Below are 26,106 nucleotides of genomic sequence, written 5' to 3' on the forward strand. Positions count from 1 at the left end.
ATGCTTCAACAGGACCTTATGTTAGCCTTTTTTTTTTTTTCTTCTTTTTTTTTTTTAAATCTATTTCGGCATCACGTTATCAGAAACAACAACTACAAGTGGGTCAAAAACTGCAGAAGGTATATTCCTTTAAAAGAAAGAAAAGAATAAACTCAGAAAAACTGGGTTTCCATTTTAAATGCAATTATTCTTGGGAGCCACAGAAAATTCATGATTCAGACGGTGTTTTTTCGGGGCCACCGCATCTCTGAGAAGCCGGGCAACACATCAGCATCTCCATCCCGTGGGTCCACAACAGCCTTCACAGTGTAGTTGCCTTTTCTCCAGACTACAAACCCCCTTTTTACATTTTCTCTTTTTTTTCCCCCCCAAACACGGTGTAAGCAGAATCCCATGGAGAGTGTGCTGGGCAGGCCAAGAGTGCACCGCACTGCACACGAGCTGGAGTCGGTCCAGAGAGAGATACTGGCAGGAAACGACGACTACACACTCGGGTCAGACACGCAGTCGTTCTCTGGTCACAATCTAAACCGTTTGAAGGCCGGACGAGTCAAGTTCCTGTTCGCTGGCGACTTGCTGGGAAACGTATTAGTCATTTACACTCAAACACACTTAAATCAGAAGAAAGAAAAAATAATAATTAACAAAGGCAAATCAAAACAGCAGATCTGATCTCAGGCCTGGTTGTTTTTGATTGGCGAGCAAACAATCAGGCAAAATAAAGGAAAGGCGATCCATAAAAAAAACCTTTTAAAAAAAAAACATAAGAAAAAAAAGTCTTTGGTGTCCTTGACTGAGAAAGAATGATAACAAAAGAAGAAAAAAAAACTGCAGTTTCAAAGATGTCCCACCAAGTTTTAACCGGTCTGAGTTTTCATGTGGGGAAACCTCCTTCTGCTGTAAAATGATGTGCTCACTACTAAAAAAAAAAAACCAAACATTGCATGACATTACTTCATCCACAGGTTGGAGAAATCCTGCACAGTGCAAATAATAAATGCCCCCATTGTTGATTACAAGTAAAGAGGAAAGTTATTATTATTATTATTTTTTTTTAATGGTAAGGAGTTGTGCAACAGTATCATGCATCACCTAACATGTGACAACACAAGGAGGCAGCAGGGTTTGTATTGAAACTCAACCTGGTTCAGTCCAGAGACTTGGTCCTAGAGTGTGCATATCATCGAAAGATTCCTGAAGAAGTCTGTTCCACGCCTCACTGTTGATCCTGCGGGTCATTTTAAGAACATCTATACATTATCAACCACTTTACACCCTGCTCTCACAAACACATCCATTGATAACAGGGCACCGGGGGGAGGGGGAGGGGAGCACTTGTGTTTCCAGCCAAATGCTGTTCAACCTGCATCGCTGTTACATATTGTGATAATAGCACCACTCCAACAGATAACACTGCCTTGCTACAAATACGAGGAATAACGGAGGGAAACACCAAAAAGATGACATGATGTGGTGGTGGTGGTGGTGGTGGTGGTGGTGGGGGGGGGGGGGGGGGTCAGTACTGGAGGACGGTTCCTCACACAGCAGAGAGATGACAGGGATAATTCTCCACGTCTGGATACTGGCGGACATGAAGGCGTGCGGGGGATTTTTCCGTGTGATATGAAGATGCACAAATTGGACCACGGATAAGAAAACTGCCAGACGAGGGTCGGCCCTTTCCTGTCGTTTCCTTTCCTCGTGACAGAACGTGGACGTTTTGGCGGCGGCTTATGTGGGTTGGTCTTTCTGCAGGGCTGAGATGTTCAGAGGAGGAGGGGCCCGCCCGCTCCACTCCCTCAGCTGTCCGTCCTTGAAGAGGAGGTTGAGGGCGGGCAGGGGGACGCCGGACTCCGCCGGCGGCTGGCTGAGAGGGTTCGACACGCCGCTGTCCGGGTCAGAGGTCTGGGTGCCATCCTGCCGACGCAGGGCGAGAGTGAGGGACCAGAACAGAGCGGAGCGGGGCGATACGACGGGCAAGGTCATTCAAATCAAACAAGGAAGCTGCTGAATATTTTCCAAACCTTTTTAGTTTTATTCCTTCAAGCTTATGAGTCATAGTGAGTCTAGTCCCCTTCTCAATCATAAAAACAAGAGGGAGTCATTTAGTTTATAAAAATACAATACATTAAATTTTTCAAAACTTCATAAAATAAAATGGGTTTTTTTTAACTACAAGAGATAAATATCACAGTTTCCACCTTGTAGTTGTTATGCTTTTAATACAGAAATAACTTATTTTTGAGAAGTGCTTGTATATGTTTGGGAAGCAGAATAGTGAATAGCTGAACTGCAACGACAAGTACAGTTTATTTTGTATCACATAACCTTTAAAAAATACGACGTGTCCAGTTCTCACCAAAAGACCTCGACAGTTTCAGCTTCGTAACTAATAAACTGTCGGTACACAGAGAGACGAGCTTTCTAAAGGTCCCCAGTGACACGAAAAAACAAACCTCTCCTGATGTATTAAGACGCTGAATTTTGAAATATTTAAAACTAAAAGCACTTTATTTTCCAACTTACTTTTGAAGGGCCCTGGATCAAGTTGCATAAATAAACTAAAAATACTTGGTTACCGTGTCATTTCCTTGTCTATGCCTTCATTTCATTCATTTTTCAAACAAATAATACAGTATATAAAATATGATTCAGTATTCCTAGATCCATTACGTGACATAGAAAGTGAATGCATAATTTAAAAGTGCAGAATAAGATGAAAAGGGTGGTCCTAGTTACTGATAATCGTTTTATTCCTGTTAACAAGATTTCAATCATGTGGCACAAATTGGAAATTCAAAATGTTCAGATATTTTCTTTGTGATAAACCCATCATATCCTCCAGAAAACAAACATAAGTGATGCTTCTTTTTCTTTAGATCGCTGTAAATGTTAAAATCCCTAAAGTAACATTGCATTTATGCCTCATTGTGCCTCGACTTAAAATACATCGCTCTCCTAGATTTAAATGGTTGAACAGAGAAAGAGACAAATAAATAGAAGAAAGGTGGAGAGCAGGATGGATGGAGCAGGCTAATCAGACTGAGCGATGTCTTTTTTTAGATAAATATTAAGACTAAACATTCATCCAGGGGTGAGAGTTTTTACCTGGAATGACTGAACGAAGCTCAACACCTTGAGCGAAAGCTTTCTGCTGGAGTGAAGCAGCTCTTGAAGGCTGAAACGACAACAACAGTTAGTTACCACTACTGACCCTACCAGCGTCTTCAACACAACTGAAGCATGTGTTTCTATTGTTTTTCTCGCTACCTCTCGGTGCTGCAGAGTTTGTGCGACGCGATCTTTCGACACACTTTGCGGTTGAGCTCGGAGCTGAAGAGGGGCATGCCGAAGCACAGCTCGAGAGGGACCCACTCATCTTCACATGAAAGGGCTGAAAGAAAGACGTGAGGGTGACAAATCCACACAGGCACAAGTGGCAGCAATGAGCTACCGACTCGCTCACTTCCTCAAAATGAAAAACAGAATAAAGACAAACAAATACACCTACTGTCCGTCTTTACTTTGCTCTCTCCGTTGTGCTCCTCAGTCACAAGCTCAAAGGACTCGGTGCTGCCGTTGGTGTCGAGGCCTCCACCCAGATGAGTGTCTCCTGAAAGAGGAGCAACAAGGTAAAGGTTACCCGGTGAGTTAAAAAAAAAAACTCTCCAGTAGGTCTGATTGTGACTGTCTGTCTGTCTTAATATAATTATATAAATGTGACTTATGTATACAGATATAATAAAAACGATAGGAGAATAGCATCATTGGTTCCTCCTGCAGAGTAAAATACAGCAGTAACAACTGGAAACTTTTATTGTGAAGTTGCAACAGAAGTTTAAGGTGGGATTTTGGTTCTCTTGAGACAATGTGATGTCGCAAAACACTCGGCAAAAGAACACACAACCTTGCAGTTGTTGGATAAAACTCATGTTCATATACAGATTTCTGACGTTGAATTAAATCTGTAATCAGTAAAATAAAAGGCTAAAGGCCAAGGGTGTTCGATCCCAGCTTCAATTATGCAGACAAAGAGCATAATTAAACTGGACTGTGAGCAAAATCTATTTAATCTGTATCATTAGTAGTAATGGTCAACACGGCAAGGACATTTTCACTAATTTGACTGTATGTCTTATCTGACACACACACACACATACATACACACACACACACACACACACACACACCCCTGCACTCAGTGCTGTCGCTGGCCCTGCGCCGGTGCCTGTTGTTGGAGTTGAGCATGGTGATGTAGCCACACTGGTGCTCCAGGTCCACCTGCTCCTTTAGCTTCTGCAGCGACTTGTGGACACACATGTTGGAGTAGGAGAACTCTGCACAGGGGAGACAAACCACACGTCTAATTTAACTGAAGTGCTGCGGTGAAGTCGGCGCAGACAGAAACACCCGCTCACTCTGATGAAAAAGGACTACAGGGACAAATATCTGCAGCAAAACACTTAGAAGACCTGTGGGGGTTTTTTGGGGGGTTTTTTTTGGAAAGTTGCTCCATTCTGCAGTGAGCGTTTTATGAGCAGAAACAAATGTCAGTGTTAAGCTTGGCAGACAAATCGACCAAACGAAGGCTTTCAGAGGATTCATGTCCTTCTTATAATATTTGACGAGTTAAAACCTTCAAAGTCAACAGAAGTAAATATTTGAGTCAAACATCATAGCTTGATGGAGCTCGTGCAGCATTAATGTCATCACTGGTGCATAACTATTGGTTTAGTCACTGACACTGTTTATTAAAGAGAAGTTGAACCTCCTCTCTTAATCTCAGTGTTACAAACACAAATTAGCTATAAACGCCACATGAATAGTTTGGTATTATGCATGCTTCCCTTTCACTCCACATACACCGTGTACTTTTAACAAACACGTCAGCCTTCACTTGCAATGTCCATCAATGAGTCTCGTCTGCCCGTAACCCTTTCTTTATTAATGCTTTCAGACTTTTAAGCTCCCTTACATTTATTCTGTTCATGCTTTTTGAAGCACTCTGAACTGCCTTGTTGTTGAAATGCGGTCTTCAAATAAAGTTGCTTCGCCTCCTGTTTACCGCTTCAGCTTGATTGAACATCTAGTCAAGATGGATCTGGATGATTTCTGCATAGTTCTGACAGGTTGGAAAGTCGAGGGTCAACCCAGAGAGAGCTAGAGGGATCGCATATCTCATCTGTCTTTGGAGCCCACAGAGGAGCGGAGTATCATGACCCCACTCCAAAAAAAGCAAGAGAAAGTAAGGGAAATAGTACACTCACAGAATAATTACCATATGAATCGTTGTTTCACAAGCTCTGTTTAGAAAAACTATAAAACTGCATATTTATCGTACCATTATCATTCCCTTATCATTGTAGGATGTCTTCACAATATTGTTTTTACAGCAGTTGCTCTATGAGTGCAGGTTAATCAGAGAGAGGAATGTGTGTGGAGGGGATGCGGAGATAAAGAAAGAAATGAATGAACAAACGAATTGCAGTAGAAAATGGCGTCAGGGATCTGACGCTTTCTTACCTCCCTTCAAGTCCTCCTCATCAAAAGGAAATGGGATGTGAACCGTTTCTCCATGACCGTGCATACCGTGACCCTGAAGGTTACACACACACACACACACACACACACACACACACACACACACACACACACACACACACACACACACACACACACACACACACACACACACACACACACACACACACACACACACACACACACACACACACACACACACACACACACACACACACACACACACACACACACACACACCTCATGTGAATATACATCTTGTGATCAACAGTTACACATCTAATTATAAAACATGGTGTGACGATAAACAGTCGAGATTGCAAAGTAGTAATTGTTGTAATATGCAAGAAAATGCTGTTAATTCCGTTATAACGTTTTATGATTTATAGGCATCTCTCTTCATTCCCTCAGTAGCATGTTTAAAATATTTCTGTTCCAGAGTGTATTGTGCAGCCAGAATGAGTCAAAGCGAGCAGGAGCCCAGAGTGTGTTTCACCTCTCTGATCCCGTTTAGGTGTTAATCTCATCCAAATGAGGCTTTAGAGAACTTGAAACCTCTCACAGAGAAATCAATCTCATCTGTTCAGGTTTACCTGGATGAGAACGGCGGAGTGCGTGAGGGCGTCGTTTAGCATTGTCAGCACGTTGGACGTCGGTACGACTCCGGGGTCGTGACCCCAGGAAGTGATCAACAACCTGTCGTATCCCTGAAGAGGGGGGGAAAAAAAAAAAAAAAAAAAACACCATTAAATTTGTTTACTGAATTCCATTTTTCTTCAACTGCTTAACAAAACAAACTATGAATTGAGAATTATATCTTTTAGTATAGCATTAGTCACCATGCATAAAGCTTTATAAATAATGATCACACCCACAAAAGTAACAATTCTAATCAGGTCTACATGTGAGGTGTAATTTCGTGAGTGCAATTTAAACTGAAAGTGCTTTAATGCAGGGGAGCAGCAAAACAAAAAGAAGTGGGGGGGGGGGGGGAACAGCGTGTTTCCACTTTAATTGACACGTCATCTTGTCAGCCTCCCACTATGTCAACATTAACCGCTTGCAATAATTAAAGTTTCAGCCCGCCGCTGATTTTACATGCCAAGGTTTCTGAGTGGCTAATTGAGTCGGAGCTTTTAGACGACATTAAGGTGTTATTGCTGTCTGTGTGGTTAATCATTTTCAGCTCTGAAAGCGGTGAAGTAATAAACAGTTTTGTTATTAGTGCTTGCATTCCCTGTGAAACAATGAGCAAAATTAGACGTAGATAGTAAGAAAAACAAAGAAAAAGTTACTCCGCTCTCATGAAGTGAGACATTCCTCTAAAAATTACCAGTTATCCCAAGTGAATTCACTGCATCAGCTTCTCTTTTGTTCTCTTTTTCACATTCCCAGGACGGTTAAACATTTTCAAGATGACTGGGAAACCCCAGAGGGGAAAAGATGCAGCTACACAATGAAAAACAACTGTGGTGTAACGGCTACATTGTGAAGAAATGGAGAAACGGAGGAGGCAGTGGTGCTCCGGTTACCTGTATCTAACTAACAGCAAGGTCAAGACTTTGAAATAGTAGAAGCTAAAAGGTAACCAAGCCGGCGGCTGATCAGAGCAGCAGTGTTTTAGCACATGAGGCTTTTTTTGGGGAAGCACAGTAGCAGGGTTGTTAGCACGCTTGATTAGCGACAATAACGTGTCAGATTCAAGAGGTTGTGCGTGGAGTTCGCATATGTTGAATTAGTAGATTTATATAAATCTGTGTATGACGGTGTGTGTGTTTGTCAGGCTGGCGACCTTTCCAGTGTGTAATCTGCTCCAGCACAGACAGCCAGTTGGAGAAAGTCTGCATTTGAGGCTTTTCTTAACTAACTTCAAAGAGATTTCTTCAGCGTGCATCCATATCAGCATGCTTTAACTCGTTGTTTCAGCTTGAGCACCTGATCAATCATTATCTTGTGCACACCTGGAAGTTGTCGGGCAGTTTGCGGAGCCGGGAGCCTTTGGAGAGCAGCAGAGATGGCGGGCCTTGGCCAGTAACGCGGTACAGATAGAGCTTGAACCAGATGGAGCTCACCTCGGGGATGGCTGGGCCAATGTGCTACAGAGACAAACACACAGACATGTGAGTGTTCAAGAGCAACAATAATGCATTCAGCCGTACAAATGCTTCAAGTGAACAAAACAGACGACAATACTTGTGTGAGGGGAAACTGAAGCTGCTATTAAGAGATGTAAGGAGAAAGCAACGAGAAGAATTCATCAAATTCCCCTCCACTGAGTCGCAGCAGCGTGTGAATAAACAGCAGTGTGCACGGCACAACAAGAGTGTAACTTCTTTCCCTCGTCTCTCTGAGCCGAGTGTGTCCAGGCAGAGGAATTACTCATGAGCCTTGCTTCCCCTTCCTCCCTCCCTCTCTCTTTGTGTCGTCTTGTTGTTGGGGCAACTGCAGGCTGAGCGCTCACAAAGCATGCATACAGTCGCATATTACAAGTGTGCGCACACAAGACGGACAGCAAGCTTCACCGAGCACAGACACACACACACACAAAACACTTTCCCTGTCAGAGCAGTTTCACACTCAGACTCGCACATGCACGACATTTCACCAAACGTCCCACCTGAGGCGTGCAGCTGCTGATGGGTCTGATCTCGTTGCTAAGCGGCGCCATCGAGACCAGCAGCTTGTAGTTCTTGTTGAGGACGCGGCTGCAGGTGGCCTGATCCAGACCCAGCAGGCTCTCGCAGCGCAGCATGTCCAGAGGGAATCCTAGCGAGGCAGAGAAGAGAGAACTGGATTTTAATAATGCCCATTTGCAAATTATTTTAGCGACTCTTTTCTTTTTGTTGTGATCAAATTAGGTTACTTTCGTTAATTTTGTTATGCTTTCTTCTACACAGACAACAGTGAACTGAAATACATAGTAAACATACACCCAATGAATCCAACACTTTCTTCTGTGAATTACAGGTGTTATTGTAGGACAATAGGACCCAATAATGTGTAGAAAAATGGAAAATATTGCAAATATAAAGGGAAACTCTCTCGAAATTGTGGCGATTGTGAGATTTTAGTCAGTTTTACAAAAATGTGCACAAGATTCATAATATAATCATTTATTTTTATCCTGAATTTAAAGTGATGAAGAGTAAAAATACCCTCCAACAACATATTTTAGAAAGTTCCCTACAAGGCATTTAGTGATCTTCACATTTAACTTCCAGGAAACATAATACAAGTATCATTCCTGAAACTGTTTCTTTTTCATCTATTCAAACAAAAATGATCATTGGAGGAAAGGGAAAATAAATGTAAAGAAGATCAAACGTATTGAGCGTTAACCAAGGGTGAAAGAAAGTGGAACTCAACCGGAAAGTCACTTAAAAGTTTTCCTCTCATTTATTCATCGGCTGTCCTTCAAGCTGAGTCAAGTACAACATTTTCCTCAAAGGGAAAGTTTCAACTTTTCCTCCTTCAAATGAATAATTAGAACTATTTAGAGTTAAATAGAGTAAATCTACAAGAGAAGTTGGGTTAACAGAAATAGTTAACATTGTCTCTATTGTTTAATTTGAGAAATTACTATTTATTTGTACTGTGGTGTCGTGCTCTCACTTCATATCAAGATTGTCCCTGTTTGAGTCTGGAGTTTGGGGCCTTTCTGTGCGCAATTTGCATGTTCTCCCTGTGTGTTACTGGATTTCCTGCAGGAACTCTAGTTTCCTCCCACTATCAGCAACTCTAAATTGCCCATCGGGGTGAATGCGAGTTCAACTCTCTCTCTCTCAAAAGAATGGATTGATTTCCCCAGTATGCTGTGACCACGTATCGTGACAATCACACTGCACCATGCAGAGAAAATTAAGTGTTTATTCTATTGTTATATAATATTAATTTGTAACCCCTCTATATCACGTTCCAACTTCAAAATGGATTCTTGTGTTCAATTTTGACAAACTGCAGCAAAAGAATGACCTCCTACTCTTTTAGAAAACGTATTTGTATTGGCAACACGACTATCCTTCCCATCCTAACCGAACAGTCATCAGTGGACTCTTGTATCATCGGGGTCTGGGTTTAGCTTGTGCCAGCAGGCTCTCGCTGCACTCAGTCTTCAGAGCGGCAGCTTGAGGAGGACTGAGCGACAAGACAATCAGAAGAGAGGCAAGCAGCCAAACCAAACAAGCAGCATCTGGTGGCACCGCAGTCGCGACATAGAAACTCAAAGTTGCTTTGATGGAAGATATATTGTCTGATGCTCTTCATATAAAACTTTCAAGCCGAGGTGCAACAACAAAAATGTTTGTAAGGGTCTAAATGCAGATCTATCTTCTGTTTATTCACTGTTCAGTGATTAAAGCATGGTGTCACTCCACCCTAAACCTTCTGCACAGAGCTGTATGTATGAAACAGAAAGTCCTGATTACTTAATGATTTTTCTGAATACACAGAAATATTTAAGTAGCTGAATAGGAGTCATTTGCTGTAGTTGTTTGCCACAATAGTGGCAATGACGGATGAGAACTTCTATTCAGCGACACAGTGGAAAATGAAAAAAAGAAAACAAAAACTGGAGAAGCATCAAAGAGCTGCTGATTTGGTGAAAATTAGCTGCATTTATTTCAAAATGTTACCTTGAGTTTTTTTTTTTTTTTTTTTTTTAAACCTTCTGAGTTTTTCAAGGTTTTTAGTTCCTTCTTTATGACTTACAGATCCGTTTTTCCACTGAAATTATTAGCAATAATAGTCCAGCTATTAACATTTGCACAGTGAAAGGAAGATCCTCTCACAAAAGTGAGTGCAGTTAAAAAAAAACATCAGTCATGAATGTATTCAAACTGTATTAATTTAATCCGTAGGCGTGTTACATCAAGAATCTTGTGTATCGACGTGTGTTTAGTGCTGTATTGTGCACGCTCACACCTCCTCATTCACTCTATCACCTGCAACTACGAATAAATCTGATATTGACTGGTCGCAGAGAACAAAGCATAAAAATCATATTTCAAGAGAATTTATACCTAAAATATGCTTAAAAAAACTAGAACCAAAGCTGGCCAGCAAGCTGCCAATGTTTCACATAAATAACATAATAATATAAGGCAGAACAGCAACACTAGCTTATCAAAACAAGTGACAAACTGCTTTCTATCATACATATTTATATTGAGCAAAACTCAAGTCGTTTGACAGCGGTCATAGTTTTTCATCTGGGCACTTGAGGAAATCAAGAAAAGGGTGTGCGGGTGCATTAATACCTATATTTGGGATATCTGGTCCCTGGTCCTGAGTGAGTTCTTTGTTGTAGCGCAGGAAGAGGATGGTGTTTTTCAGGGTTAGAGCGTGGTCGAAGTAACGCTGGGCCTCGCCCTCAGCTGTGCTCTCCACCTGATGGAGACCGAAACAAGAAGTTAAATCTGAGTTTGCAGCAGGGCGACATATTAGCTGCTACACTGTACAATGTGGTTAAATACAACAGCACTTGACTGCACCTTGTCACTCGTGACTAAAACAGAAGTGAAAATAACTACTATGGACTTCAATCTGCAAGAATAACAAAGTTATCTTGGACGTCATCCGAATACAGCGTGGGTTGTTGTGTTGATTAAATGCAAATGATCATTTTAGTCAGACTGTGACAGATTTATACGACTGGTCTAACCTTCTCCAGCTCAGCCAGGAAGCTGTCGAGGGTCTCGTCAGACAGCTTTCCCACCTCGAACATGGTGACCGCGTGACTCTTTAAGTTCTGGTAGGACAACAAACAAAGAGGAGCTCAAGATTTACTGTCAACAACTTATTTCTTACCGTGGCTAAAATCCTTCTGTGTACAGAAAATAATAAACTCTACTTGTAGAGCACATTTCATGATGGTTAGTTCATCGTGAGTTAATAAGTTAATATTAAACTTGAGTGAACAAAGAACTGGAGTTTGAGTGTCTGATGCTGTCCGTGTGATGCCGCCACTAACCGGAGACAGGTTTCCCATCATGAGGAAGGCTGTGAGCGTGGAGTCAAACAGGAAGGCGATCCTCTTGGTGGGAGCGGCCGGGATGCTCAGGCTGCTAACGCTGGCTGTGTCTGCTGCACGGACACAGAAAAGCAACACAAAAAACAGAGAAATAAGTCAATTCAGTGTCATCATAGCAAATGCATCAGCACCAATGGATGTACATTATTCTTCTTAAATTGCCCATATTTACATGGATCAGCCAGAATCATGTCACTACAAATTAATTCCAGACTGATTTACATGTAAATGCGGCTGGTCGGCAGACACTTCAATAATACCCATTTAAGTGCTAACTCAACAGTCAGAGATAAATATTAATAACAGCATTAGAATTAGATTAAAATGAGATGGTTTTAGACAAACTCATTAATGTGAGAATGACTTTCAGAAGCACGACTGAGCTTTCTGAGGGATTAATTAGTGCTACAGCTTCAAACTTCAGAAGTAGTATTCATAAAGAGCCCAGTGTGAATCTATAAGCGTGTGTATTTATTTGCATGTAGTGCAGAAAATGCCAGTCGGTGTGCTCGTGACGAGACCGATAGAGAGACGGACCTTGGTCCTCGAGGCTGGTGGTGTCTGTGTCTGTGGCTGAGGAGCCTCCCTCCATCACAGGACTGCCCTGCTCCCAAGACAGCAGCATCTTCTGGGGATCCATGGTGCTCCTGCAACCAGAGGAGCAAATGAAAAGGCCACCGTCATCACAACAGCACGATTAGACTCCTCCCTCCAACCTAATGAACAATTGGTGGATATATTTTTTTCCCTTTTGGGGAGAAAGAAAATGTGATACTGATGGTGACGAGTGACTACATTTGAAAGTACAAATGTGGGGTTGTTGTTGATTCCTTAATTATGAAATGAATTATGTAAATTTTCAGTGAGTGTTTATTTATGAATGTAAGCACTGTTTTATGCTGTGGCTCAGGTGGAGGAGCAGTTTGTCATAGGTGTTTAATCTCTAGCTCTACCTGCCCGCCTGTTCAAGTGTCCTTGAACAAGACGACACAAGAATTTATATTTTGGTTATGTGTGAGAAACACAAAATGAAATACCATTACACAGTTAAAATGTAATTTAACTTGAATGCCTGGGCCTCTTTGCTCCTCGTACTGCTGACTAGGCGATGAAAGATAGATGAAGACATTTTTTTAAACCTGTAAATGAAGTCCATTTAAAATCAAAGAGACTGAAAGCAAAAGATGTAAACAAAGGAAATGCTAGGAATGATGACGGGTTTACTGCCAGTTCATGTACTGTGGAGGTCAGCACATACTTGAGTCTGTTGACGGATGGGGCGTTCTTCCAGGTGGGATGGAGCTGCTCTGAGCCGAACACCTGACCTTTCTTCACAGCAAAGCCGAGGCGGCAGTACATGGACACTGCATTCTGATGAAACATGATAAAATACATGTTCACTCCCAAAGTAAACCTTCGAAAAGCATGTTCATCTTATTTTTTTTTTTTTTTTTTTAAACATAATCCAAAAAAAGAGGTTTTAAAAAAGTGGATTATATCATTGGCGCTTTTCCCCTTTCTACACTTCTTCATTATTATGTTTTGAAGACATCGACTCAAGATTCTGCTTTATCCTTCAGATGACAACAAGGTTGGAGTCCTGTGCAGGACTAACATTTGCTTTATACATTGATTTAATTTCATTATAAATAGAACAGTATGAGTCAAATTTAATAAAACAAAACTACTTTTTTGGTTTTGTTTTCTATCCTAATACATGAATATATTTTTTAATTCTATGGCCAAATCAAGAAGTTTTTTTCATTGTAAACATCTTAAAATGGCTAAAAATTGCTCTTCAAGACTGTCAGTGTCAAGATGTTATAAAGATCTGCTGACTCAACCAGACACAAAAATGAAACCAAAAAACAAAACAAAACCTGTATTTCTCCGTTAACAACGATCTGCACTTTCATTAATTCCCTCACTTATACAGTCGTTAACCTTCTGAGCTGTCAAGTCTTTTATTCCGACTGACCAGCCTGCCTCGGGCCAGTAAAATGGGCTTGATTGTTTTCCACACCTCAACGCCCTGGAGGTGCAGGCCGAGGTCAACCAGCCATCCCCCTCATCACATCAGACGCAGCTCTGTGAGAAAATGTCTCTGCAATGACTCGGGCCACAAGGTATTCATAACACAGGGAGTTCAACCATCAGTCACGATGGGAAAAGTTCTGCACAAAGGAGCGCTCTCAGACATCTCAATGATCTCTGAAGTTACAGGGCTCCTGCTGGAGAGTCGCCGCCTTCAGCCACTTCTCTGAAGAGCTGCTTACAGTGGCAAAGAAGAGCAAAGAGGGGAGGTTCGGCTCTCCACACAGGAGGTCACAGCACTGCGAGGGAGTGTGTCTGCATGTGTGATAGAGAGTGAACAGAAAACTGCCAGGGAAAACTGGGTCAAATTCAAGCACCAAATTAACTGGAATGGTGCTGCTCAGCCCTCTGGTGGAGTTGTGGAGCACGATGGATCCGATATGAAACATGAGTGTGAGTTTGTGTGTGTGTCACAGACTGCCTCCAAGGTTTTTTGTGAAAATGAATCCAAAATGTAACAGCGCGATTGTGCTGAAATATGTTCTAGCTAGGGTACAAAATATCAGAGAGGTTTTTCCACCAAGTCGCACTATTTCTATTATTATCTTTTTTTTTTAAATACCCAGAACAACAAAACACAGCTTGGGCAGCGTGTTTCATCGAAGGCCAATTTTCTAAAACATCAAGTTGCAAAAAAAATGAACAAAAAGCTTCTCAAACTGCTATAGTTTGCCTTCAGGCAAACAGAGACGTTAGAGGAATCCCTGAAAACATCTTTTGAAGCCACATGCGAGCCAAAGTAAATGACCTCCGCTATTTGTCCATGTCAGTTTTAAAAGCAAACCCATATTTCCCCTGGTCCACCGTTTCCCCACCGGTTCCAAAACGGCTCTTCAGTCTATACGTTACAATAGGACTCCTATATAGTGAGCAAGAGTATACCAACCTTCACTAAGTCTAAGTCGATCTCCAACACATTTGCCAGCTGAGAGGAGCCCAGGAAGGAAGGAGCAGCAGAGAAGACAAAGGAAAAGAGGGATTGATTGAAAACTTCATCAATAAACACACTTGAACATATACCATCATATTATATTTGAGGAGAGCGGCACATTCATAATCACACAAGATTATTTCTAAAGCCTACCTCTGCTACGTTTGTCTGCTCATCAATGGACACAAAGATTTTGTAGAGAAGCGTTTCGAAGTAATCACCCTGAACTCGGTTCATGACGAAACCTTCCAGCGGAGGAACTGCAGGACAAAAAAACAACGAGAAACAAACTTTGCAGACATCTCTTTAAAGACACAACTCTTCGAAACACCATAAAGCACCTGCAATTTGCTCCATCAGGCTTCGCTCCAGACCAGTGCGAGGTTCATTAACCATGATGCTCATTCAGGTTGCGACATGTGATTTATGCACAAAGTGTTTAGTAAACATAACCACTCGGGGGAGGCTGATGAACGGCGGGGATGATTAGACACACAGAGGAGCTTGTTGTCAGGCCTCCTGACAACGTAATGTTTTGGGGGTTTCTTTAACTCTCAACAGGACGTTTTGTTTCATCCACACCAAGATCAAGCATAGAGCTGGCTTTCAGATCACATAAAGTGAGAAAAACAAGATTGCACACACACACATATTTTGGTTTTCTGGGTAAATTGCATTGATTTGCATTAATTCCCAAACGATTTCACCTCATATGTACAAAATGGAACTCTTCAGCTTAACAATAACCTAAAAATAACTTGATATAGGTTAGGTCCTAATAAAATGTGTGCTTTAACAGATAGGGCTGGTACAAAACACACACTTACACACCTGCTTGAGATTCTATCCTTGCAGAGCCTTTCAGTTATCATAATGCGTACTATAATATTATCGGGACTCTACATGGTTTTCAGTTCTCATACAAAATGAATATAAGACTGTCCGTGCACATACATTTGTGCTTTCATACCTTAATTAAAAAAATAAGTTCCATTAATTTCCTGCAGACTTAATGTAACCCAAGTACTACTTGCTTAACTCTTGAAAATAAAGTGATTTGGCCATGTTAAAGACTCATATCTACATACACATGCAAACTCAAGGCTCTACATTTGTGGGGCCTTTTAATTGACATAATCAGCTGAACAATGATAAAGCCTGTAATCATAATCTTATGGTAACATTATGGGGTTTCACCCACACAATCACTCTCTTATTCTATGTCAGGATATTGAATTGGCTTCAATCCATTTCCTGCACACTTTAGCATGAGAACATTACCTAACCTGAAGATTAAATCATCGTTCCTATGAGGATTTGATTTTTGGTCCCACGGGGCCATAACTCTCCATAAAGTCAGTGTGTTTCAAAATGTGGAGAACTACAACACAAACGCACGAGATCGTACCTGAGATGCAGCTGTCATCGGATATGGGAACATCCAAGTAGATGAAGCCCCGATTATACAAACCTGAAGTGAAAGAACAATAACACTTTGTGAGAAGAACTGTCAAGACTGATATTGCTGTTTTCAAATCAAACGTTATGATGAAAGAATCTGACGTTAAACTCAGAGGAGTGCCAGGAAGATTTTCCAGCGCAATAAAACGTCATTTTAAAGAGCAACTTGCGAAGAATGCGCCTTGTCCCTTGGATTAAAAACTATTTGTTCCCTCTCATTCAGCAGCGGCACAGCAGAGGCTCATTAATGTTAACTTCCAATCAACATTTAAACAGCATGGACACTGGTCTTCACCACATAAATTCACTTATGAAAAAGGCACAACATCTTAAACATTCTGCACTTTTAAACCTTATTTACTTATTAGTCAGTTAAGAATATGTGAAAGTCATATGTTATATCAATCTTAACTTACGGTACTACAAATTAAAGCCAGAAATGAAATCATATTGTGTTTTTAGTGAAAATGACAGTAAATTAAAAAAAATTGGTTTGAATGCTTAATAAAAGCACAAAAATGCTAAAAATAAAACTGAAAGTAATTCTATACTGTGTGCCAATAAAGTTCTGAATGGTGACTGTTTTTTCATGGTTTCAGTATGTACAGTTGTACAGCGAATCATTGCATTTATTGAAATTTAGATTAGATTTGCCATAAATAGTCAGTCACCCTCTGTTGCTACAAAGACTGCCAGCCCTGATTGTTGACATCGTATTGCTTCAGCTTTGGGAGTCCGTGCTGTACCTGCCGTGGTTCACCATGATAACTATGTAAACTGCTCTCAGGTATGCAGCTTTGTCGCCGATGCCCATATCAATCGTTTTCTTTCTATCCGTTGACAAGATGGTGATTGGGACTCACAGTTTAAATAAGTGCCAATAAGATTGAATACGACACTCACTTAAAACCACATTATACTCCATTGATCCAGCCAGCTGAGGACCAGAATCGATCATCTTATCGATGGATTTCTTCTCTGATGGGGAACAGATCTGCAATTTGACCACAGAGAACATTAAAAGGCTGTTGTTCATGAAAGGTTCCTCATTAAACGGTCACAAATGGCTTCCAGTAAGTAACAGCCACCATATTCTGTCTGCCGTGTGGTTTCCCAACTCCTCCCCAGTGTGTGTTTTAACCCACAGAGAATTAGTGTGTGTGGTTTTCTGTCTTCAGCCCTTGCAACACTAAGCTGGTATAAAAGATGAATAGATGATGGATGGATAGAATAACTGTCGGGGACTCTGCAGGTACTGATTTTCAATCAGACGAGAGCTCCAAATGCAAGGCCTCATGGGACGAACAGTCAGAGCGTGATAAATAATGTGCATGAATTTTAATGAAAGACATGCCAGCAGGCATCATCCCCACATTTACTTTGTAGATCTCAATAATCCTTACTTAAAAATTTTGGAGGAAATCAAAATCACACCCTGGTCTTCAAACTAAATCACCATTTTAAAATAAAATTACATACCATTTTCACACATGTAAACAAAACATCTAAACTATGATCTTACAGTATAATACATTTCGTCCTATCAACAAGTTAATGCCAAACGTCTCTATATATTTTTATTGTCCTTAAAACTCAACAGCTTCAAAACTACATACCTACATTTATCTCGCTCTCTCCTTGCTTATTTCTTACAATGGATCCATTTTCAGTGTGTTTATATGAAACGAATGTAGGTGACTTTTCACGTCTTTATGTTCATACAGCGAGCTTTTTTCACAACTTAACTCGAAGACGGAATCATATTGCGACATTCTTATTAAAATCTAATGAATCAAGTGAATAAAACAGACAAGACGTGACATGTGTGGCTGAATTCAACCGAGGTTTGCAGAAGAAAGGAGCTTGAGTGGCGTCGCACCCTGATGTCGTCCTCGGTGATGTATCCCGTCTGCGCCACCCACCACGGTTCCACGGAGATCTCCACCGGTTTGGCCGGAAGCAGGTCGCGTGCCGATTTCCTGCGGAAGAATTTCTGGACAAGATAGAGAAGAAAGAAAGAAAGAAAAAACAAGGAGGCCATTTAAAAGATGTGAAACTTGAAAAAATATTTAGCAATGTTAGCAGAGTTTAGTTTTAGTTTTAGTTTTTTATCTTATTATGCTGCTGCAAAGAAAATAATGGCAGCAACTATTTTCATAATATATATGCATCAAACATGCATATAATAGGAAAAGGGACAAAAAAGTATGATATGTTAAACACCTATTATGTTGGCATTTTTAAATGAAAATTCTGAATTTTATAGTTTTGGGGCTTACTGCAAAAACTTTGGTTCAAATCAATTTTAATCTTGTTTGATTCACTCTTAAATTCTAAGGCTAACAATTTTTTCTCTCTCTCTTCCTCTCTAAAAAGTATGTTTCTGTTTAGTTTACACTTTTGGTTATTTCATGTGTTTTATATAACATTACATTTATACACTTGTTTTTCGCCAATAATAGTAGTGTTTCACACAGAAATTGACACATATTTCATCATTGTGTCGTACTTTGGAGGACCTGCACTGGTTCATCAGGTCGATGTACTGGTTCCTCCCGATGCCGAGCAGCCTCAGACCTGACAAGCACAAGCAAAAGTCAGTAAAAACGTATTCTTCACTAACCTCTTACAGTCAGGAGGAGCAAATAAATGTGAGCATCTCTTTACTTTTTGTTTTTTCCAATTACCACCTTGTCAGAGAATAGAGAACGAGAATTAGTTTCTTTTGGGGGGGGGGGGGGGGTTTCTCACTTTATATCCGAGCTATTTCTACAAATGGAGGAGCCTCACAAGTTTAACACGGTGACAATGACGCATCCAACTGTGTTATGAAGGAACATCCTCACACATCTTCAATGAGACAATTCTCCAATGAATACACGTGTCAAATATAGGGCCTGAGGGCCAAAACCAGCCCACAAGGGGATTCAACGGGGCCCAGATAACTACAAACAAGATGCTGTTGTTTTAGGTTTCAAAACTGTAACTGCTTTTACTCTGTGCCCACTGTTAGTGAGAGTGCAGTAGCGGCATGAACTCAACACTGAGATCCAGAAACTGAACAGCAGATGGTACCAATCCAGTGCAAGCTGGGTAGCTTATTGCTCGCAAACTAGTATTAGCATGAAAGCCATACTATGGGAGCGAGTTGAGTAAACCAAGCAGCCACTATCACTGGGTGAGACCCCACATCAGACTGACCCCTTAACTCTAACGGCTCAGGTTACGTCAGGAAGGGAATCCGGCATTAAACACATGCCAAACATGCAAATCCCATGATCTGCTGTGACGACCGAGGAAGCAGCCCTCCAATGCTTCGTCTCTCAATCTGAAGAGAGAAACTGAAATCTAGTATTTGTTCTTCAACGATATCAGACTACATGTGGTTCTTGAATAAAAATGATTTGCACTGAGGCCTCAACCAACACACACAGAGGGATCTCTGAAGGTAGTGAGCAGTTTATCGAAGATATCTAAACATATTTCTGAAAATTAGACTATACCAGGCCACAAAAGTGTAAAGAGACAGACGGAGGTATGTGAGCTCCAGATCCCACCCTGTCCCCTCCCTCTTGCCTGTGCTGCACAGGCCTGGAATGGGCACAGCAAAATATGTCTGGATTGCCGCCAAATCAAACAGGAACGAGTATAGGACATTTGCGTTCCGCAGAATCCTCCATAAGCGTCCTGCTGGTTCACGGAGACACAGACACAACGTACAAACATCCGCCCACGTCCTATTCGTCCACTCTCGCTGCCTCTCCATCCACCCACTTCTGAATGACACGCTTCTAGAGCTCCTCCATGGAGATTAGCTCCTCCGAGCACGGCTATGACAGCCTGCTGGCAGCCTTCTGTCTCCACAGCATGAAGGTCCTGAGCTGCCAGGACTCAGAGCAAAACCTTTTTCACCCCACAACAACACAAACAGTTCCCCTGCGCATCGACAAGAACAATGAAGGTCTGATGAAAACAGCCACTTGGCAACACAGCAGCACAGAGAAAGGAAAAAAGCCTCATTTAAAGATTTCTAATTTACTGCAAAATGGGATTTACAGCCACCAATCGTAAAGCATTGGAAAACACTTTGAAACAAACAAAACATTAAATTGTGTTTATTGGACTACTTTTGTAAATGGGTTCGCAAAGCATCTTGCTTGCACTCATACAAAAATAACAGTGTGACTTAAAGTGGAAGGCTTTCCAAGAAATCTCTCCACAACATAGAATTTAAGAAAAAAAAAAAAAAAAACATGCAAAACAAGCTGCCAGTCTTCATTTTTAACATTTTACCCAAAATATGAAACCAGTCCAATTTCCTGAGAAAAAAAAAAAATCACTTTGTCAAGTGGGTTGATTCCATCTATTGAATTGGAAATGCGGTTTCCTAAAAAAGGCAAGAATTATTCAAGCTGCCAATTATTTTACTGATAACGAGATTGGTTACAAGAAGATTTAATGTATTGAGTTTGTAATGAAAAACACATGAGCAGAAAGTAACCAGCAGAAAGAAAAAAAATATTTTACACAATTTGCTCGCTATTTAAAAAAGCGGTTCGTTGATTTTCAGTCAGTAAAACGAGCCTTAATTTTACGCAAATTTTCTTGTTGGTCAGGACGAACGTCAGCAAAGTCAAATATTGATGATGGATTTTAATCTCCTGTTGTGTTGTGGGTTAAAATGACCCATTTTAGAGTTTAAAAAGTTACGAAAAACTATTTTTAAGAACTTTTCCAGTATTAAAATATCTGATCTGACAGTGAAAATAGCATACATATATTCAAATGGCATAATTCCATTTTTTATGTTACTATTTGTTGAGAAAAATGTAAAATAAAAAAATGCAATGGGCTTTAGAAAATCCTGTATCTTTTCATAGTGAAGGCATTCCAATCCTGTACACCAACAGCAAAATATGACAAAGAAAGAAATTGGGGGGGAAAAAGACACCAGAGGCACAGCGGGAGTCGCTGCGGGAGGCAAACGAAGCCTCGGAGAAGTCATTTCAACATGGTGGGAGACGAGGGGAAATACAAAGATGAGAAAAAGAAGAAAATAAAACTCACAGTCAGCAGCAGTGAAGTTGGGCAAGGAGTCGTAACTCTTCTCACTGTTCATAATGTCCTGGAGGCACAAAGAAAGGGGAAAGAGGACAGAGGAAAGATGAATTAAACAAATTGTTCCTCCCTTTTCTGTGTCCGCTGCCTCTGATTAATAGCAGGATTAGAAGATCTGGGCAGACATGCTAATTTCTTCTCCTCATTTTCATTAAGTGCTTAAGACGGATTATCAGACTATGACACATCCTTCAGCAATTTAGCGCTCACTACTGCAGCTCAGTCAAGTTTAGTTTAGTATGCAAATTAAAGCAAGTGAAGCTTTTATGTAGGAGAGCTGGAGACTAAGACGGCTCGTCTTTGTGCATGTTTGTAAGCAAAGCGGGGAAAAGGGAAGTGTGCACAATGTGGAAGAATCCGACGTGTCAGCGAGCATCTGCATGTGTAAACAGAGCTGCTAAGTCGCGGAAACAAAGAAATTACACAATGGACATGTTGTTTCAACAACATGATGGAGTTACGTATTACAGGTGCAATGTTTATGCAAACGAATCGCCGTTTCGTAACCGGTCATAGTAAGAGTGTTTCTTTCACTGAGCTCTGCTTCCAGCTGTGTGAACACATGGACTCGGTCTTTTTCCTCTAATTGAAAATGTCAGAAGTCAAGGGGAACCCGGCTGCTCGACGTCTCTGACAGGCTGCTTCTCTGTGAGCCCGGCTGTGATTAATCCGACAGTGTGAGCCGCCACGCAGACGAGGCTCAGAGTGGCCGGCCGCAGAGCAAACACCGGCGGGTTTCACGGGGTGTGTTTGTCCCTGGGATCGGCTCGCGGTGCGTTGCTCTGAGAGGCATTACTGGACACTGACTGACACCTAGTGCCAGACTGATGGCAACTCCACACGCCACGTTCGCCTGCCACTAAAGAATATGAGTACACTTTTAGTTCGTTTGTCATCGTTAGGGAATAAATCTTCACTTCTTGTGACCTGTCACAGAGATATACACTTTTGTCATTGATTTAATGACAAAAGAACAAACTTGAAGTCTTCACTCTAGTTTTACTAGGTCAAGAACAAAGCACATTGTTCATTAAAATTCATTTAGTAATACAGTAATTAATTAATTACCTTGTTATTGACCGAACTCTTCCTAGCCTGTGAAACATACGTTTTTTCCGTTTTTTGTTGGATGTCGTCACATGTCTGATCCACATGATGTGGGCCATGTTACAAGTAGTCCTCTCTTAAGTGATATCTTACCTCTATCGTAAATTGTTTCCTCAATGTATTCTTATTCACACAGTTTTCCTCAAAGACTATTTTAGCCTGTTTATATACACCAACATTTCGCCTCGAGTTGGATAAAGCAGTATAGAAGGAGGAATGATGGAAAGCTGCAGCACAACATAAGATGCCTTCTCTTTTCCCCTGAGATGACCCATGGTGTTGTTCTGGGAGTGAAGAGGAACGACTAAACACAGAATGAGGAGCTGCTCAGAGCTTATAATGACAGCGAGTAAAGGCTGCAGTGCAGTGTGAGTTGTGCTTTACCTCCATGATGCCGATGTAATATGAGAAGGGAGTGACACGCAGCCCTTTGACCATGATGTCAGACAGGTGGTAGGGGTACAGCATTAAGTGGTCCCGGCTGTATTTCAGGAGCTCCTCGTAATACTTGCGCTCATCCTTCCTCACATGTCGGACTGCTCGTAAAAAACACACGTACACACCCAACAGGGGCAGGTCAGAGTGAGAGGTGAGTGTTCATACAGTTGGCACTGCAGTCCATCTATACCCGATCGATGCAGGTTAAAAAAAGCAACATTGATCCAGGGTAATTTGTAGAAGGTCATTGGGGAGGTAAGACAAGCTATTACATAGCTATTTACTAACTATTGCATGGTTCGAATACATTTCCCATGAAATCCTAATGTAAAAATCAATCTAGAGTCATATCTCATGAATGAAGCATTAGAGAGTTCACTTTAATTGCAGCAATGCATCGTTAAAAACAAAAAAGAAAGTTGAAGCTCCTGCTTTCATTACACAAGGTGAGTCGAGTCTTCAGCAAAGGTGTGAGGGACAAACATGCTCACCTAAGTTATTGCGGAATCGCAGCTGGTTGCGGATGCTGTACAGGAGCACATGCTTCTCATATTCACGCTGAGAGTTCCCCAAACTCTGCAAAACAAATAAAGCACACAGGTGAAGATCAAGAACAAGGGCTTCACTCTTTTACACTCCATGCACTCTGCAAAATGTGTATATAGTTGAAGTAAACTTTATGCTCATCTGTGAACATGTAGTGATTCATGCTGAATGTCCTACAGATATAAAGTCACAACGCACACACAAACACACAATTAGTACAAATAAACTACTCATACAAAGATACAGACAGCACTCTCATTTGCAACCTGGCTATCACATATAAGAAAGATGCGTAAAAGAATCAATGAAAAATAGAGGTGAAAGTCCAAGGAAAGATTTTGAAGTTAATTTTGCCAAGAGCAGAAAGTCCACTCATAAAGCAACGATTATCTTGCACCTAAAGTCTTATTTTGTTTGATATTCGTGGAGTTTGTATGTTCTCTCTGGCTCTGAGTTTCCTCTGGATACTCCAGTGTCCTCCTGCAGTCCAAATAAGTCCAGTTTAGCATTAGCGAGAGACTCTAAATTGCCTGTAGCTCTGAACTAAAGTTATGTGTCCATCTTTACTCATAATCAGCTGGGATTGTCCTCAGGCCCTGCAAGCCCCAGTTAGATAAAGTGGTAAATAAGATAAATAGATTTTCTAGGATTGCAGCAATCTAGAGCACTGTAATGCACAACAATGGGTCTAAGTATCATGTGCATTCCTGCTCCAGAAAGCTGTTCTTGGCATGCATAACTTCGGATCAGTTTTTAGGAAGATGCATCCACATTATTTTCCCAATTCAACAGCGCAAACTGGCTGACAGACAGTCTTAAATGAGACTCCACAGAGTTGTTTTTGTTTGTCGCTGGTGATGAAAGTTTGCTGAGGATGCAGAGAGGCGTGCAGGCAGCAGCAGAGCGGGTGTACATCATGTGACGTGTCCGCCTCCGCTTCATCACGACATGTTGGCGTAACGGCACATAGTAACTGCAGGAGGAGGCTTTTCTTTCTGCGGCGTTACAAGTCAAATCACACTGCAGAAATGTTCGACCTTGCCGGGAAGAATGCACCTTTTTTGTTTTTGCAGGTGACATCCACGCGGTAAAATCATGTGGCGCCACCTATTAAACGAGCTGTCATGTGACGCCAGAGTGGTTTAGTGGAGGCGGAGGACCCCGGTGGTCGGAGACGGCTCCGGCCGGACCCTCAGACCTCTGCAGAGGGGACCAGCAGGCTGAATGACAGCGGGGCAGCGCCGGATGACATTGGCAGGTTCACCCCCGGGGACACCACCGCTGTGCGCCCCCCTCCCCCTCCTCTTCCCCTTCTCCCCTCCTCCCCTGTGGCCCCGGGCGGCGGTGACGCTCGGTACCTGCTTGACGTTAGCTGGGAGCTTGTTCCACGGATAATTCTGCCTGATGTGAAATTCCACGTCCGTGTTCATCGCTAGCTAGCTAGCAGGCTGCGAGCAGAATCCCTCCAGACGACTCGAGACGGGCTCGCGGGCAGGTCCACGGTGACTTCAGCCCCCCGACACCCAGCAGCCGAGCGACGCGACCTCCGCGGAGAGGAGTTGTTCGATTCCGGAATGATTTTCCTCCACAATAAACGGCCACTTCCTTGTTGTATTTTCGAACCAACTGTTCGTCACGCTCGTGGCCACTGTCGTCACTTCCTGTTGGGGCGTGGCCGAGGAGGTGAATGGAGCCGGGGAGCGCGAGGACCGCTGAGGAGTGACGTAGAGGAGTTACGTAATGTCAGCGTATGATGTTGACAAAGATGAAGATCATTTTTTCATTTCAACAGCATGAGTAACTTGTCAGGTGTTGTTATAATGATGTTACATCAGGGTTAGTTCAGCAGGTTAGTTCACCTGCTGGTGAGCCCCAGACACCCCTGAAGGGGCCCCGGGCACATAGAACCCGAAGAGCCCCCCAAAAAACATGGCATATATAACCCAAAGAGCCCCAGAAACCCCCTGAAGAGGGGAAATCTGCATCATCATTGTGACAGTCTGCTCAGATAGCATTTATATATCAAACATATATAACATTGCAATAAAACAACCATGATAGTTGCTTTTAGGCTCAAGTGGGTTAACCTCAAATGCATTTTTTAGTTAATGAGAAAAAATCAGAGTACCAAGTGAAAAGCCCTGCTTGCACAGGAAGAATATGAAAACCTTTGTACAAAAAGCACAGGACCGCAAAGCTGAGATGTTCTTACTGTGAGGCAAGCAAGCCAGTGACCCCTTTAATGGAATATGAGGAATGAGATTTACACCTTTCCCCTCTCAGGAGTGTAGAACCCATACTGTGATCTGCAAACACGATGCTGTCACTTACTAACTGGTATCAGTGTGAGATTTCACTGTGTGGCAGAGTCCATCAGAGGTGTGTGTGCTCGCATGTCAGGATGCCCCGCTCGCTGACAGCTCAGCTTCTTGCTGCTATGTCATTCAATCTGTCTTCATGTAACTCCAGTTCCTTGTCATATGCTGCTACACAAACACCAGAGTGATCCATCTTGCTGCCACACGAGCTGCCTGGCATTCAGAGAGCGGCTGCAGACGAGGCCACCGGTGAAGGGGAGAAATGACAGATCCTTGAATTAAAAGGAGGTTTAAAACACATTTTGAAGGTTTGCAGACACGTTGGTGAAGTAAAATGTTGTGACATTTGAGGGAATGCATTAGAGAAAGAAAATGGATGTAAATCATTTCAGTTAATGTGCTCAGCACCAGTGTTTTGACTCTTTATTGGCTGTTCGGGTCAACCGATGTAAACACTTATTTCCATCAGCTGAAACTATTGATTACCACTAAAAGAGCCAGAAAATCAGGGTTTCAATGGGGGA

At 41.9% G+C, this 26,106-nt stretch overlaps 1 protein-coding gene across 1 annotated transcript; it reads right to left on the bottom strand.

Moving 5' to 3' along the window:
* Window positions 1-57: 57 nt before the first annotated feature.
* Window positions 58-24,929, bottom strand: fam91a1 (family with sequence similarity 91 member A1). The gene is made up of 24 exons (XM_080485681.1): window positions 24,623-24,929; window positions 23,210-23,294; window positions 22,665-22,816; window positions 21,123-21,180; window positions 18,565-18,632; window positions 17,935-18,048; window positions 16,959-17,049; window positions 16,003-16,065; window positions 14,748-14,854; window positions 14,550-14,588; window positions 12,828-12,940; window positions 12,107-12,216; window positions 11,510-11,622; window positions 11,201-11,287; window positions 10,797-10,926; window positions 8,159-8,307; window positions 7,503-7,637; window positions 6,135-6,248; window positions 5,524-5,596; window positions 4,191-4,337; window positions 3,512-3,613; window positions 3,271-3,394; window positions 3,109-3,178; window positions 58-1,917 (listed from the first exon to the last, which is right to left on the bottom strand). Exons 1-24 carry the CDS (start codon window positions 24,692-24,694, stop codon window positions 1,732-1,734), a joined length of 2,502 nt encoding a protein of 833 aa, XP_080341807.1. The 5' UTR covers window positions 24,695-24,929; the 3' UTR covers window positions 58-1,731.
* Between the last annotated feature and the right edge of the window lie 1,177 nt (window positions 24,930-26,106).

This window comes from Lipophrys pholis (genome assembly GCF_963383615.2).
Source record: "Lipophrys pholis genome assembly, chromosome: 17".
NCBI lineage: Eukaryota > Metazoa > Chordata > Actinopteri > Blenniiformes > Blenniidae > Lipophrys > Lipophrys pholis.